At 41.1% G+C, this 16425-nt stretch overlaps 1 protein-coding gene across 2 annotated transcripts; it reads right to left on the bottom strand.

The window, feature by feature from the left end:
* Positions 1-251: 251 nt before the first annotated feature.
* Positions 252-16139, bottom strand: LOC113019207 (uncharacterized). Of its 2 annotated transcripts, none has more exons than XM_080298463.1 (9): positions 15979-16139; positions 10859-10975; positions 6648-6965; positions 5757-6029; positions 5561-5656; positions 5463-5478; positions 710-777; positions 555-605; positions 252-452 (listed from the first exon to the last, which is right to left on the bottom strand). In XM_080298463.1, the coding sequence occupies exons 2-9, from the start codon at positions 10959-10961 to the stop codon at positions 418-420; spliced, it is 960 nt and encodes a 319-aa protein (XP_080154589.1). In that variant the 5' UTR covers positions 10962-10975; positions 15979-16139; the 3' UTR covers positions 252-417. The 2 variants fall into 2 exon arrangements, with proteins under 2 accessions (XP_080154589.1, XP_080154590.1); XM_080298464.1 differs by having other exon boundaries at positions 10859-10969; positions 15979-16134.
* Positions 16140-16425: the final 286 nt, after the last annotated feature.

The raw sequence follows: 16425 nt of genomic DNA, 5'->3' as shown, positions 1-16425 counted from the left end.
AACATTCCTTCCTCTAGTCTTACTAGTCTAGTCCTAATCGGTAGGACTAGAGGAAGGAATGTTGTTTGCAAAAAAAAATTATGAAATTATGTAAATGTACATAAATATTAACAGCACAGTTAATCTTCAATCCGGGTAGAGAGGGGGTGGTGGAAATAATGCACACCACAGTAGAAAAAAAACCCAAATCAGTTTCTCACCATCAGCATTTGTGTAGAAGCGTGCACTGAGAACTAAAACAAAGACTGGAATCTCATCAGACAGGTTTATTAAACATTTCCAACTTAGACAAAAGCAGAGATCAGATAATACATTTCTTATTCATAAATGACTTGCCAAACATAATATAGGCATTTACAATCCTGAAAAAATAAATTTCAGAACATGTTCTTGGACATCTTAAATGTTGCAGCTCGTCTAGTCTGATTTGATGCACTGTATTTGTGATCCAGCTGAAATACAGTGAGAATAGTTTAAGAATGTCACTACTGAATTGCATGAAATCTCAGAGTTTTCATTTATTACTTTCATGACTCATCATTGTCATACTTTACCTGGTCCAGCGTCTTCAGATCCTCTAACTGTCTCATAAATACAACGATCACCTGCAAGTTAATAACAGTTAACAACATTAAATGATCTAACGTTTAATCATTCTTTAAGAGTTTAATGTGACCAATCAGAGCACGTAAACAGTGTTAGACCTGACCGTGGGAAAGAGCCGAGTACACATGTTGTTGATTTTCTTCCTGGTTGATTGTTTCAGACTGTGTGAGCCTGAAATAAGTAAAATATTTCATTATTAGTAGAACAAAAGTATTTATTATATTACTGCTGTTGATGAGTTTCAACAACTGTCACATCTGCTGTGGCAGATGGCGTGGATTGGAGAGAGTGTGAACCCAAATGCAGACAACAGAGATGGAGAGGAATGTTGAGAGAAAGCAAAGAAAAGCTGATGGGAGAATGCGATAAACTAATGGAAACCTAAACTGTTTCAGTTCAGCGTTCAATACAATCCTCGCCTCACAACTCATCAGGACACTGACAGACCTGGGCATCAGTTCCCTCATCTGCAAATGGTTACTGGACTTCCTGACCAACCGCCCCCAACATGTCCGGCTGGATAACCACTGCTCATCTACAATCACAATGAACACCGGTGTACCACAAGGCTGTGTGATGAGCCCTTCCCTCTACTCCCTCTCCACCCATGACTGCAGACCTGCCGATGGTTCCAACACCATCATTAAGTTTGCAAATGACACCACGGTGATTGGCCTCATCAATGACAACGATGAGGCCGCCTAAAGGGAGGAGGTGGATCGTCTGGCTGAGTGGTGTGAAACAAACAACCTGCTGCTCAACACTGAGAAGACCAAGGAGCTTATAGTGGACTACAGGAGGAATGCTGACCCACATCCACCCATCCACATTAAAGGGACGGCTGTGGAGCGTGTGAGCAGCTTCAAGTTCCTGGGAGTCCACATCTCCGAGGATCTCACCTGGACGACCAACTGCTCCAAGCTGGTCAAGAAGGCTCACCAGCGCCTCTTCTTCTTGAGGACTCTGAGGAAGAACCACCTGTCCTCAGACATCCTGGTGAACTTCTATCGCTGCACCATCGAGAGCATCCTGACCAACTGTATAACAGTCTGGTACGGGAACTGCTCTGCCTCGGACCGGAAGGCGTTGCAGAGGGTCGTGAAAACTGCCCAGCGCATCGCCGGAGCACCACTTCCTGCCATAAATGACAACTATAGGAAGCGGTGTCTGAAAAGGGCTGGGAAAATCATCAAAGACCCCAGTCACCCAGCACATGGACTCTTCACCCTCCTGCCCTCTGGGAGGCACTACAGGAGCCTCCGGACTAAGACCACCAGGTACCGGAACAGCTTCTTCCCCACAGCTGTCAGACTCCTGAACTCTGCCTTCTGACATCTGACCCACATTAAACTCATGGACTGAACATACACACACCCACAACCACCTACACACACACACAATGGACAAAAACAAACAAATGGAAAACTACACCCTAATACGTCTGTGAAGGTTCTCACTCATCCAGGTCATCGTAGTCAAAGGAGCTTGCAAAGAAAAGCGTCTGGACTTCTTTAAGTTACTTGAAGACGTTTCACCTCTCATCCGAGAAGCTTCTTCAGTTCTAAGGTCAAATGGTGGATAAAATAAATAAAATTAATAAATGATCACAGACAGAAGCAGAGCAAATCAGGATGAAAGTCTCAGCCACGCTCTCCAGTGCCAAAGTCCCTCCATCCAACCTCACAATACAGGAAAAGAAGGCCGTCGCTTCCCTGAGCAAAGACCACAACATCACTGTTTTACCAGCTGATAAGGGAAGATGCACCGTGGTCCTAAACACTACAGATTACCACACAAAGATCACTACTCTCCTCAGTGACAACAATACCTACGAAGCCTTAAAGCGAGACCCCACAAGCAGCTACAAAAAGAAAGTTATAGCTTGCCTTCAAGACTTTGAAAAGGACAAAATTATTGACCGCCTTACATATCACCGCCTTTACCCAGGGGATGCCATACCCTGCATTTACGGACTTCCTAAAATCCACAAGGAAGCTGTCCCACTCAGACCCATAGTCAGTAGCATAAACTCAGCCACTTACAACATTGCTAAACACCTGGCTACCATCCTTGCTCCTCTCATGGGGAACACCCCACACCACATCAAGAACTCCACCGACTTCACCGACAAGGTCCAGAAACTTACCCTGGATCCAGATGAAACCATGGTGTCCTTTGATGTAGTCTCTCTCTTCACTTGCATACCCACCACGGAGGCCGTGGAGACTGTCAGAAAATGACTACAAGAAGACAGCTCCTTGAAAGACAGGACCAACTTCACACCCGATCAGATCTGCACACTGTTAGACCTCTGCCTCACCACTACATATTTCAAATACAATGAAGGCTTTTACAGACAAAAACATGGCTGTGCCATGGGCTCCCCCGTGTCACCTATTGTAGCCAACCTTTACATGGAGGAAGTGGAAAGGAAGGCTCTTGGCTCTTTCAAAGGAAGAGTACCCAGCCACTGGTACAGATATGTGGACGACACCTGGGTCAAAATCAAGACACAAGAAGTGGAATCCTTCACTGCGCACATTAACGCTGTGGATAAAAACATCAAGTTCACCAGGGAAGACACAAAGGACAACTGTTTGCCTTTCCTGGACTGCGCTGTGCACATTGAAGAGAACGGCAACCTCAACATCGAAGTTTACCGGAAGCCCACACACACGGACCAGTACCTCCTCTTTGACTCCCATCACCCTCTGGAACACAAACTTGGAGTAATCAGGACCCTACACCACCGGGCAGAACATGTTCCCTCTAAGCCTGAAGGAAAAAAAGAAGGAACACACACACATGTAAAGGAAGCACTCAAAACGTGCGGCTATCCTAAATGGGCGTTTTTAAAGTCAGCAAAGAGGCACAGAAAAGAAGACCAGACACCAGCGAGGGAGGATAAGAAAGACAGACGCAACAACATTGTCATCCCCTATGTAGCCGGTGTATCAGAAAAACTCAGGAGGGTTTTCTCCAAGCATGACATCCCGGTGCATTTCAGACCCAGCAACACGCTCAGACAGAAACTGGTTCACCCGAAAGACAAAACGCCAAAACACAGACTTAACAATGTGGTGTATGCTGTACAGTGCAGCGAGGAATGCCCAGACCTCTACATTGGAGAGACCAAACAGCCACTTCACAAGCGCATGGCACAGCACAGAAGAGCCACCTCCACAGGACAAGACTCAGCAGTCCATCTGCATCTTAAGGATAAAGGACACTCTTTCGAGGATGCCAATGTTCACATTTTGGACAGAGAGGACAGATGGTTTGAAAGAGGAGTGAAAGAAGCCATCTATGTCCACTGTGAGTGACCATCTTTGAACAGAGGCGGGGGTTTACGACACCAACTCTCTGCCATCTATAATCCAGTTTTGAGATCCCTTCCCAGACGCCTTAACGCCCACTCACATCCTGGGCCATCTGACCTCAGGAATTCGCATGATAAGGTGGGGCCAGGTTTCAGAATGAACACACCCGAAACTCTGGCTGATTGGGACCCACACCCAGTTTCACACCTTGGCTCAGGCGATTAGAGGCTCATCAGGGGGTCCTTTTGTCCCTCTGTTACTCCCACTAGGTTTATATGTGGGACTCTCCACCATTTGACCTTAGAACTGAAGAAGCTTCTCGGATGAGAGGTGAAACGTCTTCAAGCAACTTAAAGAAGTCCAGACGCTTTTCTTTCCAAGCTCCTTTGACTATACCCTAATACACACAAAAATAACATGGACTGAACCACCACTACTGTAAATGCTGTATAGACAATCATTCTGTACAATAAAATAATTATAATTCTACAACTGTTTACAACCGTTTATAACTTGCATAGCTCATATTTCTGTATAGCTTTATATTTCATATTTCAGTGTAGTTTTCATATTTATATCCTGTTCACAGCCTGTACACACTTATAGTTATAGCATATTCATAACATACCCTCATACTGTGTACATTGCAACATACCCATAATAGACCCATATTTTGTACACTCATACTTATAATAATATATATCTATATAATATACCGTATAGATATGTAGATATATCTATATATCTATATTATTGCTAAAGCACTTTCTGGATGGATGCAAACTGCATTTCGTTGGCTTGTACTTGTGATGTGCAATGACAATAAAGTTGAATTCTGTTACATTCTTACTGTGGAAGGTTAAACATAAAAACACAAGAGGCATAGAAAAACTACACAGAAACCTGAAACACGAAACCTGGAACTGAGAATGAGGAACTTGAGACCTGGTAAAACCTGGGACTTGGGAAACATGAGAGAGGTAAGCAGAAAGAAAAAAAAAGGGACTAAATACACAAGAATAATGGGGGGCTTGGAAACAGGAGGGAACAGAGCTCATACTAATCAGAAACAAAGAAATGGGTAGGAAGCAAAACTGAATAAACTACGGGAAAAACAACTGAATTTTTTATTTCGAGCATGCAAATATAACTGAAACAACAAGAGAAAAGAAGAAAAAAACTTTAAAACCAACAGGTTTAATCAATATCTCTATGTCTACACGATGTGTGTGCTCGAAAAGGAGTAGGATGAAGTTTACACTTTTTCTGTTCCTACTGAGGAACAATCAAAATAAAACAGGAAACATGAGACAAAGCCTGAGACGTGAACAGACATAAGAACATAACTGGGTCGATGTGACACATAGAAAACAAGAGAGGCACAGTAACAAAATCTAAAGACTAGAAATCACAAAATACTAAAAATAACTAAGGGAGGTAGAAATACAGAAAACGAAAACATGAAAAAACACAAATCAAAGAGTATGAAAAAAACAGAAAAAATTTCGTCCCCACACCGAGGACCATGACACTGACCTTTTGTGACATAGACCTGAAAAAAAAAGTAAGAAAAAAGTATTATGGGATTAGGAGATTAAGAGACCATTTTTAATAGTAGCAACAAAAAATCTTACGCTTTATGCAGTAAAGCAGAAAGAGCAACAGTAGAGTGATCAATATTCCAGTAAACAGCCCAGCAATGAACATCACAAGAGAAGAAGAGCTGCACTCTGAAATCACAAACAAAAATTAAAAAAAATATTTAATGATTTTAATAAATTATTAAAACAAAACAGTTATATTGTATTCACAACCTCACTCTCCACATACCTGTTTCTTTTCTGAGTGAATGATCTTTGCTGCACTTCACAGTTTGAAATGCAGACTTCTCACTGACATGATTGGAAACTGTGCAGGTGACATTGGTCTCTCCATCCTGCCTGATGATGTATTGTTGCCTGGGACCAGTTAGTGTTTGTTTTCCTACAGTCCACTTGTAGCTGACATCACCAGTTGTGCTGCACTCCAGCAGAACTTTACATGATTCATTTGAGGAAATCCAGGTAGAATTTATTTTTATGACAGGCTGTTTAGTTATGGGCTCTAATGAGGAAAAAAGAGGACAGAAGGAGACAGTGATAAGTAGTTTAGCAGGACAATAGTCTAGACAATTCCATATATATTGCTTCATATATTTCATGTCACTTATGGGCTCTAATGAGGAAACAGAAGGACAAAGAGAGTCTGTGCCAGGTCACATTTTACATCACAGTTTAAAGTATATGTTTGTGCAGAGTCCTGCAAATCTATTTTATAAAATTAGGCCAAACATCAACAACTTCAAACAACAACATTATCAGTCCCAAAGTTTATTAAATTGGGGCAACTACTGTTAACTCCTGTATCAGATGGTCTCATAGTATCTAAACCTAAAAATTAAAAACCACCTCAAAAACAAAACACATAAAAAATGAAGACAAGAGATTAAAACTCAGTCAAATAATGACCACTATATAAATTATGATAAAATACACATTTTATCTGTAAGCTAAAGGATTTGCTACTTGAGGAAAATATATAAATTAAGCTATGTCTCTCAGGAAATCAGGAAACAAAACCAGACAAAAAAGATGTGGAGTATAAAAGGGAGGTTGATAAACTATTTCAAAATATCACATTGTATTGTATCAAGATGCTTGTTTACTCAATAAAGTATCTTACCATGAACTTGCAGAGTGATGATGACTGAATCCCTTTGTTTCTCTTTTGTTGCTGACACAAAAATGAAATCACCTGAGTCTTGAAGAGTCAATTTTTTCACTGTTAAGGTAAAGTTTTCCTGGTTTAGCTCTGATCTGTCCTTAAATGGAGATCTTTTAGAAACACCCATATTGTTTTCAATGACTTTGTCTGCAATTATTATTTCTCCATATTTCCATGTTGCCGCAGTCACCCCTTCAGTTGGTAAGCCTGATGAAAGCTCCACAGTATCTCCAACTTTTTTATAAATAACATGTTTTCCACTGGAAGTCTCCACATCTGAAAAACATACAAATACCAAGTGTCATATTTATGAAACGTCAGTGAGGAAAAACAAGACCAAATATCCTCCAACCTTATTCTCTCCTCTAAAAATGCAAAAATATCAGGATTGAACAATTTTAAAAAATGTGTTTGGTGACTAACATTTAAATATGGAAACTGAATAATATGTGCCTGTCCTGGTGGTAACCAACCAGAGGTGACACCAGAGGTGAAGGGAGCCACCAAGCTGAAGGAGTCCTTGGCTTGATTAGCCTGTGGGGCAGCTTATAGGTACTGACGGGCCAAGTGGAACGCGGTTTAGCAGTGGCTGAAGCAGTGCTCTACCTGCACTGTGTATAGTGTTCCACTTGGCCTGTCGATCAGCACTGCTGACTTCAACTGAGAACATTTTCTGGTGGTGGAAGGAATACTTAAGGACCTCCTTAATCCATCTGGCAAGTCTTCCCTAGAGGAAGCAGAGTCTGCTGAGTGTAAAAGCGCTCAGTTTACTGGTCGATCTACGCCCCTACCCTCACCTATGGTCACGAGCTGTGGGTAGTGTCCTAAAGGATGACATCACGGATGCAAGCAGCAGAAATGAGCTTCCTTCGAAGGGTGGCTGGCCTCTCCCTTAGAGATAGGGTGAGACGCTTGGCCAACCAGAAGGGACTCAGAGTAGAGTTGCTGCTCCTCCACAGCGAAAGGAGCCAGTTGAGGTTGGTTATGGTTATCTGACAAGAATGCCTCCTGGGTGAGGTGTTCTGGGCATGTCCCACCAGGAGAAGGCCCTGGTGGGACAGACCCAGGCAGAGCTGGCCTGGGAACGTGTTGGTGTTCCCCTGGACAAGCTGGAGGAGGTGGCTGGGTAGAGGGAGGTCTGGGTTTCTCTGCTTAGGCTGCTGCCCTTGCGGCCTGGCCCCAGATAATTGGAAGAAGATGGATTGATGGATAGTTCAATCAGCAAGAACAAACTTCCAGACAAGTACTGTTTATTGCTGTGTCTGTTGGTCACATTTAGCCTAAAATGTGATAAATAAATAAAAAAAAAAAGCAGAAAATCAAAAATCTGCTCACGCAGGGCAGCAATGATGCAAACAACACTGCAATTTTGGAGCCACAAGATATAACAGGCCCACTGTTCATGTAGTTATAAATACTAGGGAGGACACATTTGCAACGAACAGTTAGGACAGTGAACATGAGACTTGTTTTAATCAGAAAAACTAATGCTCTTACAATATATAATCTTTAAAATGTTTATTTTTTTCTTTAATGTACAGTGGGGCAAAAAAGTATTTAGTCAGCCACCGATTGTGCAAGTTCCCCCACTTAAAATGATGACAGAGGTCAGTAATTTGCACCAGAGGTACACTTCAACTGTGAGAGACAGAATGTGAAAAAAAAATCCATGAATCCACATGGTAGGATTTGTAAAGAATTTATTCGTAAATTAGGGTGGAAAATAAGTATTTGGTCACCTCAAACAAGGAAAATCTCTGGCTCTCACAGACCTGTAACGTCTTCTGTAAGAAGCTTTTCTGTCCCCCACTCGTTACCTGTATGAATGGCACCTGTTTGAACTCATCATCTGTATAAAAGACACCTGTCCACAGCCTCAAACAGTCAGACTCCAAACTCCGCCATGGCCAAGACCAAAGAGCTTTCGAAGGACACCAGGAAAAGTATTGTAGACCTGCACCAGACTGGGAAGAGTGAATCTACAATAGGCAAGCAGCTTGGTGTGAACAAATCAACTGTGGGAGCAATCATCAGAAAATGGAAGACATACAAGACCACTGATAATCTCCCTCGATCTGGGGCTCCACGCAAGATCTCATCCCGTGGGGTCAAAATGATCATGAGAACGGTGAGCAAAGATCCCAGAACCACACGGGGGGACCTGGTGAATGACCTGCAGAGAGCTGGGACCAAAGTAACAAAGGTCACCATCAGTAACACACTACAACGGCAGGGAATCAAATCCCGCAGTGCCAGACGTGTTCCGCTGCTGAAGCCAGTGCATGTCCAGGCCCGTCTGAAGTTTGCCAGAGAGCACATGGATGATACAGCAGAGGATTGGGAGAATGTCATGTGGTCAGATGAAACCAAAGTAGAACGTTTTGGTATAAACTCAACTCGTCGTGTTTGGAGGAAGAAGAATACTGAGTTGCATCCCAAGAACACCATACCTACTGTGAAGCATGGGGGTGGAAACATCATGCTATGGGGCTGTTTTTCTGCCAAGGGGACAGGACGACTGATCCGTGTTAAGGACAGAATGAATGGGGCCATGTATCGTGAGATTTTGAGCCAAAACCTCCTTCCATCAGTGAGAACTTTGAAGATGAAACGAGGCTGGGTCTTCCAACATGACAATGATCCAAAACACACCGCCCGGGCAACAAAGGAGTGGCTCCGTAAGAAGCATTTGAAAGTCCTGGAGTGGCCTAGCCAGTCTCCAGACCTCAACCCCATAGAAAATCTGTGGCGGGAGTTGAAAGTCCGTGTTGCTCGGCGACAGCCCCAAAACATCACTGCTCTCGAGAAGATCTGCATGGAGGAATGGGCCAAAATACCAGCTACTGTGTGTGCAAACCTGCTAAAGACCTATAGTAAACGTTTGACCTCTGTTATTGCCAACAAAGGTTATGTTACAAAGTATTGAGTTGTATTTTTGTTATTGACCAAATACTTATTTTCCACCCTGATTTACGAATAAATTCTTTACAAATCCTACCATGTGGATTCATGGATTTTTTTTTCACATTCTGTCTCTCACAGTTGACATGTACCTCTGGTGCAAATTACTGACCTCTGTCATCATTTTAGGTGGGGGAACTTGCACAATCGGTGCCTGACTAAATACTTTTTTGCCCCACTGTAGATGTTCCAGTTTTAGAATTTACATATTTTTATGACTTTAAAGCCACCACTACCTTTAGTAATACCACATTTGAGAACCCACAAGAAAAATACACTGCAAGCCTCTTGACATGTCCCTTTCTTAATATGAGAAGCACTCCTGACCTCAGAGTCAGTGAGGCAAACAAATGCAACACGTCGCAAACGTGGACTTACAACGGAGGCAGACCCAGAGCAGCAGCACAATGATGTGAATGAAGTAACTACGATACATACAAATACTGTTTACCACTGTGTCATGTTGTCATGCTCGCTGGGTTGGACCCAGGGTTAGAGTCTACTTGTGTGGTTCCTATTTTTCCTGTGTCATGTTATATCCTCCAGCAGTCTGCATATTAAATTCAATTTTGTTTATAAAGCGCCAAATCACAACAACAGTACCCCAATGTGCTTAAAATTGTAGCGTAAAGACCCTAAAATAAAAATAACAGCAGTTTTCCTTCTCTGGTTAAATTCTAGGTAAGTCCAGGTATCTTGGTTTTGTTATATTTATAATGCCTGTCTGATATCTCTGTGTCCTCTTTCCAAGTTTGTTTGCCTTTCTGTCTTTGTGTCAAGTTGGTCTTTCTTTTTCTTCTGGTTTTATTTTAGAGTCAGACAGTGTAAGTTCCTGTTTGTCAGCTAACAAAAATGTAAACATAGCAAAAATGTTTACACACTACGGCTCCATGAAATGTTTTTAGGTGTTTCTCTGTGGACAAGCATGAATTCATAATGTTGTCATTTTCATATAAATGTGACAGCAAATGAATTTAAAAAATGAAATAAAGTGTCAGAAGCTGTTTCCCAGGAATTCAAAAAATGTCTGTTAAAGGTAATTGTTGATTAGCAGCAGTTAGAACAATAATAAATACTTTAGCACAACAATACTCTGAAATGGCAAAGCTGCAGCTATCAGCTGTGTTCTGAACTCACTCATGTACCACAGTTCATGAGGCAACAAATACAACACGTCACTAACATCTGGAAGCAAAAGGTTTACTTACAGTGGAGACAGACCCAGAGCAGCAGCACAATGCTGTGCACGAAGCTACGATAACGTCGTCCACCAGCCATCACTGATACACAGCCTCTGTTTCCTCTTCTCATCTGTCAAGCTGTTTCTTTACAAGTAAGCACAGAAAAAAATTACTGAGAGTGGGTGAGGTTACCATCAAAATAGAAGCAGAAGAAGTGGTTATAACCTAGCCTGATGTACACAGATCAAAGCAATCACACACTTAATAATTCAACTATTAGACATTAAAGTTACAGTTAAATAAAATATATTTAAGAGGATTTTTTAAAAACACTGTTAGGTACAGTTACAGAAAGTAGCCTAAATGTTCAAGAGAATCACTATAAAATCATATTTACATCAAACAATAGCCAGTTTTACTCTGCATTAACATTACAAACTCTGCATTTAATGCTACAAACAAGTGTATCTGAGCTAGATGTAGAGGTCAGAGATTAGAGTTTAATAATAACATTTCAGCAGAAAGAACATAACCACATCCTGTCATCAGATATTTTAAACTGCTGTCCTAAACTTTATTCACTCCTGCATGTCCACAATAGAGTACAGCATGTACTGAGATAATGAATCGGAGAGTGAGGGTGTTTATTGGTTTGAATTTGACTTAAACATTTAAAGAAGCAGCAGCTTTGCTCTGTCATACAAGAGAGATCATCAAGCACTGGCTACAGCTGACATGTTTGTGGTGAATAAAGTTGCTTCCACCACAGTCACCACTCTGTCTGTGTGTACTGCACGTAAATACTGATATGCATGAAGAAACGACAGATAAATATTAAAGAACAGTGAGGTGCACAGACAGGAGGCTGCTCTCTTCAGGGGAAACGTTTCTTCCCCTGAAGAGAGCAGCCCATGATCAATCCTGTTTTTAAAGGAAATGGTTTTGGTCTAGAGAGATACTGGTGAAACTTTGTCCAGTGCATTGGCAAATGTGTTAACAGTTTTTAAGTGCTGCTTCTTCATAGCTCTGCATACTATATAAATAGCTCTTAGTGTGGTGCTTCTGTCAAAGTCATCTGTGGTTAGCTACAACTTTATTTCTCATGGAAGTCAGAGCAAAGTGCTTATCTGTAAACACACAAGCATTAAACATAAGTCATAATGTATCAATCAGATCGCTCTGTGATGCTCACACAGCAGATTAACATCATTGTGACTAGTGATCGATGTGAAAAATGTAACAGTATTTTGGGTTAGTGATGCTAGCAGTGGTTTTATGGTTGGAAATGTTTGGTTAACAGATCAACGCACACATATCTCACCAATTCTAACTTTGTACTGACTGCATAACAATGTTCATCCACATGACCCTTAGGTTTAAGATATTGGCTTTTTATTTCTATGCCAAAAAAAAGCTGATGGTTATATTGCTCTGAAACATTGTACAGAAATCCATTTGTCTCACAGGACAAACTGACTAATTACTTTGAAATATGAAGAAGTGGAGAGAATGACACTGTTTCTTTCTGCTCATACCACAAACACTCCCTTTCTCTTCTTTCTTCACACAATTTCCGACATCAATTTCAAACTGCTCTACAGTAATTTAAAAATAGTCCTTGATCATTCAGCAGAATCATCTGAGCTGCTCGGAGGCTTATTTCAGGCCTTTCAGGAAAACACTTGTTGAAACCCTGAGACGTCGCACCATCTTTGCTAACATTTCAAAAGAGGTCATGAAATCCTGGTTTAAGTAAACTCCAGAGGACAGGAAGTGATCGTCTGCTGCTCTAGGTGCATTACTTAGAGATGCACATCCCTCTTATTCACCATTAATTATGGATTTCTTCTCAGTTGAGGTTACTTTTAAAGTTAGTAATGCCCTTCAGATCACAGTTCAGTGTCACACTGCCCCCTGCTGGTATGGTTGTGCTGATATGATGCAAAATAAGAAAATACAATAAAAGCTTTTGGAGTCTATCATCATAAAAAAAAGTTTATTTGGGTACATGCACATGTTGGCATTAAAGAAAATGAAATGGAAGACGGTGATGCTGAGAAAGTTAAATGGGACAAGATGGAAGTGAGGGTGGCACTTAGTAAAATTTGAGTTTTGGAGCAGAGCAGGGCAGCTGGTAAAAACAGAAAAGTAGTCATACTCTCTAGACTAAGAATAGCTCATGATTTAAATTCAACCATTAACCATTAAATTAAACTATTGAGAAACTTAAAAGAGAAATGACAAGAAAATGAAACTGTGCAGCATGTGATGTCTGAATGTAATGAACATAGGAGAACCAGAGAGATTTCCAAGATAAAATACAGAAACAAGGGTCAACAGGAGCTAAGTTTAGGTATTTTATTGTAGAGGGTATGCATGATGGGATTACAGTACTTCTGAAAGTACTGTAATCCTCTCTTTAGTTTTAAGCTAAAGAAAACATCTAAATTGAGTCTATGGATAAAATGTAATACACATTGCCGGAACCTCACCATGCGACACAGGCGGAAGTAAAGAAAGGAAAGGCCCCATTACTGTTACTGCCCCACGTGTGTTGTTGTGTGTGAGCTGTCGCAGTAACAATGCCTTCAGTTCAGTATCTGAGAGAGTTTATCGACAAGCGACTAACTGCTGCTGCTGAACATTTTCTTGGAGTTTGAAAAAAATGATCGTCCAGTACGAGGAAGAGATCAACCGTTGGCGCAGACTGCTGGATATCACCTGGAAACCCGAAATAAAGCTGCACAGGACAGACATCCCACAGCAGCCTGTCTGTAAGGAGAAGGAGGTTCTCCCCGAGCAGCAGCTCTGGAACCAGGAGAGGAGCTCCAGTCTTGACCAGGAGGAACCAGAACCTCCACAGATTAAAGAGGAACAGGAGGAACTGTGCAGTCAGGAGGTGGAGCAGCTGGGACTGAAGGAGGAAACTGATACCTTTATGGTGACTGCTGCTGAGGAAGGAGACCACAGTGAACCAGAAGCAGGCAGGGAGCAACTCCTCGCTCACAGCTCTGCTGTAGCTGACAGTCAAGAACGCAGATTCAAGATCAAGTAGAAAAAGACACAGAAAATCCCACTATGTCAGAGAGCGTGTGTAACTTTGATAAAAGTAGTAAGTCTTTAAAATGTGATGTGTGTGGAAAAGCTTTTAAGTTTAATTATCTAATGAAGAGACATTATACATTTGGGGTGGCTGTGGCTCAGGTGGTAGAGCAGATCAGCTGATTATAAGGTCTGCATGTCAAATATCCTTGGGCAAGATACCACGGTAACCCCAAGTTGCCCTCCGATGCGTTCATCGTGGGTGTGAATGTGTGTGAATGTAGATTAATTTGCACTTGTGTTTAGAAGTGCTTGTCTGAGTGGGTGTGAATGGGTGAATGAGGCATGTTGTATACAGTGCTTTGAATACTCTGGGAGAGTAGAAAGGCACTATATAAGAATCAGTCCATTTACACTAGGCTGGTGATTGTAATTGGGGCAGATTTCTTGTGCAATGGGAAGTCCTCATGCTGATCACCTCCAGCCTAATAGGTGGTGGTGACTCCAACATCATCTGCAGTTGGGAAGAAGTAGTAGAAGAAGCAGCAGCATCAGAAGAAGAAAGAGAAGAAATACTGTGGTTGTTATCTTAGTAGCAGTGTGCTCTGCTGGATCATTGACATGATCTGTCAGGACAATCATATATAAGTGCATGAAACTGCGTAAAACTCAAAACACACCTTTTCTCTTTGGCGTTTAACCCAGTGTGAGTTGTCATCTGTGTTAAACTTCTTATCCTTTGTGTGACCCTTGTATTCTTGTTCTCTTATTTTTTTCTTTTTGTACAACACTTTGGTCAGCTGTTAGTTTGTTTTAAAGTGCTTTAGAAACAAAGTGAAAGTTTGTCTGCATGGATTTTAGTTTTGACAGCATTTCTTGGACCACATTTTTTACAACTGTATATACTTTATATTCTGTGTATTTATTATTTCACTCCTATTGCCTGTTCTTATTGACCTTATCTTCAACGTATGCTGTCTGGTTGCTTGTTAATTGTCCCTTGGGAAATAAAATAAAGTCTTCTTTTTCTGAATCTGATCCTCATTTTAGATTCGACAGCATTTCTAGTAGAAATTGGCAGATGAGTTAAGGATGAATTTAGGCTGTGTATCATCTCTGTGGGCGTGTCTTGATTTCCAGATTACATACGATCAATTAGTACTCAATGTTGAGGAAGTACCAAGTGTTAAGGAAAGGCACAGTAATACTACACAGCTGTGAACAACACATATTTCAAAATAAAACTCAATAAAACAGCATTATTAAAATTCATTGTGCTCATATGTAAATTAAACAGATTAATCAATTAATTAATGCATTTATTAAAGACAGTGTTACTGGGCTAATAACATAACACTGTTATGTTTGCACACTTTGCGGTTTCAAATACTGATCTGAAAAATGGTGACTCATCACATGTCATAAAAAAGAAGAACAAAACCCCTCCAAAACAGTTAGTCTACATGACGAATAGGTCACCCAGGTCATTATTAACTCAGGAAAAGACTCTGGTTTAACATTTTAACATTAGTAGGCCTATTAAGAGGAATATCAGGAATTAGCAGCTTAAAGGTTTACCAGGAAGCAACCAGTGTTGGAAAGGTTACTTTAAAATGTATTCCACTACAGATTACACAATACATGCCCCAAAATGTATTTTGTAATGTATTTTGTTACGTTACTCAATGAGAGTAACGTATTCTGATTCTGATTACTTAATATATTATCATGCTTTTTACAACTACATGAATGTGCTATTGCTGTGTGATTTATTACTATTCATGAAGGTTATTCCCCATACTAATACCAACTAGATTTTAAATAAAATGAGTGACATTAGGTAAGGCTGCACTTTTAGCAGTGATCTCGTATAGAAAACTATTCCGTGCTTATATAAAACAGGTCGGCGGCTCCTAAGGGACCTCTGGCTAATACGTCGGGTTCTGTGTTGGACTCGTCACCGAAAACTAGCTTTACTTTGTTGTCTGTGTCAACTTTGCTAGCGAGAGACAGAGAGAGGCGTTGAAAGGCTGCTCCAACGGGACTTATTGTTTCGGAGGAAAACACAAACACAGTGTACAGTCGAGTCTTAACAGCTTACTTACACTCGTCAGGCACTCTTTTTGGCTGCAGTGGTTATTATTATATTTACATGGTCCCATCTGTTTCTTGTCAGTGACAACTTGTACTTTCCGAAAACGTTCCGACCTTTTTCTCCCTCCCTCGCACGCAGACATCGGGTGTGGCAGTTTATGCTCCCTGCAGCACGGACTACACTGCCCATGAGGCTACATTCTTTAGGGCTGTGCCTGTAACACTCTGCCTATTGCCTTCATATTAAATCATATTTTGAATAATATTTTTTAAAAATATTTCTGCACAGTAGAGGTGATCTGGTCCGCGAGATTGAGACACAGGCACTAGAGCCTCTTAATGCGAATTACCAAAAATAAAGAGGGCATAGCCTAACATATGAAACAGGAAAAGACTGCCATGTAATCTATTTATTTCAACTGAGTAACAAAGCGAAAATATAAATGTGCCTGTTTGAT

This window comes from Astatotilapia calliptera, chromosome 3, assembly GCF_964374335.1.
Source record: "Astatotilapia calliptera chromosome 3, fAstCal68.1, whole genome shotgun sequence".
In the NCBI taxonomy this organism is placed as follows: Eukaryota; Metazoa; Chordata; class Actinopteri; order Cichliformes; family Cichlidae; genus Astatotilapia; species Astatotilapia calliptera.
This window is presented reverse-complemented; position numbering and strand designations above follow the sequence as displayed.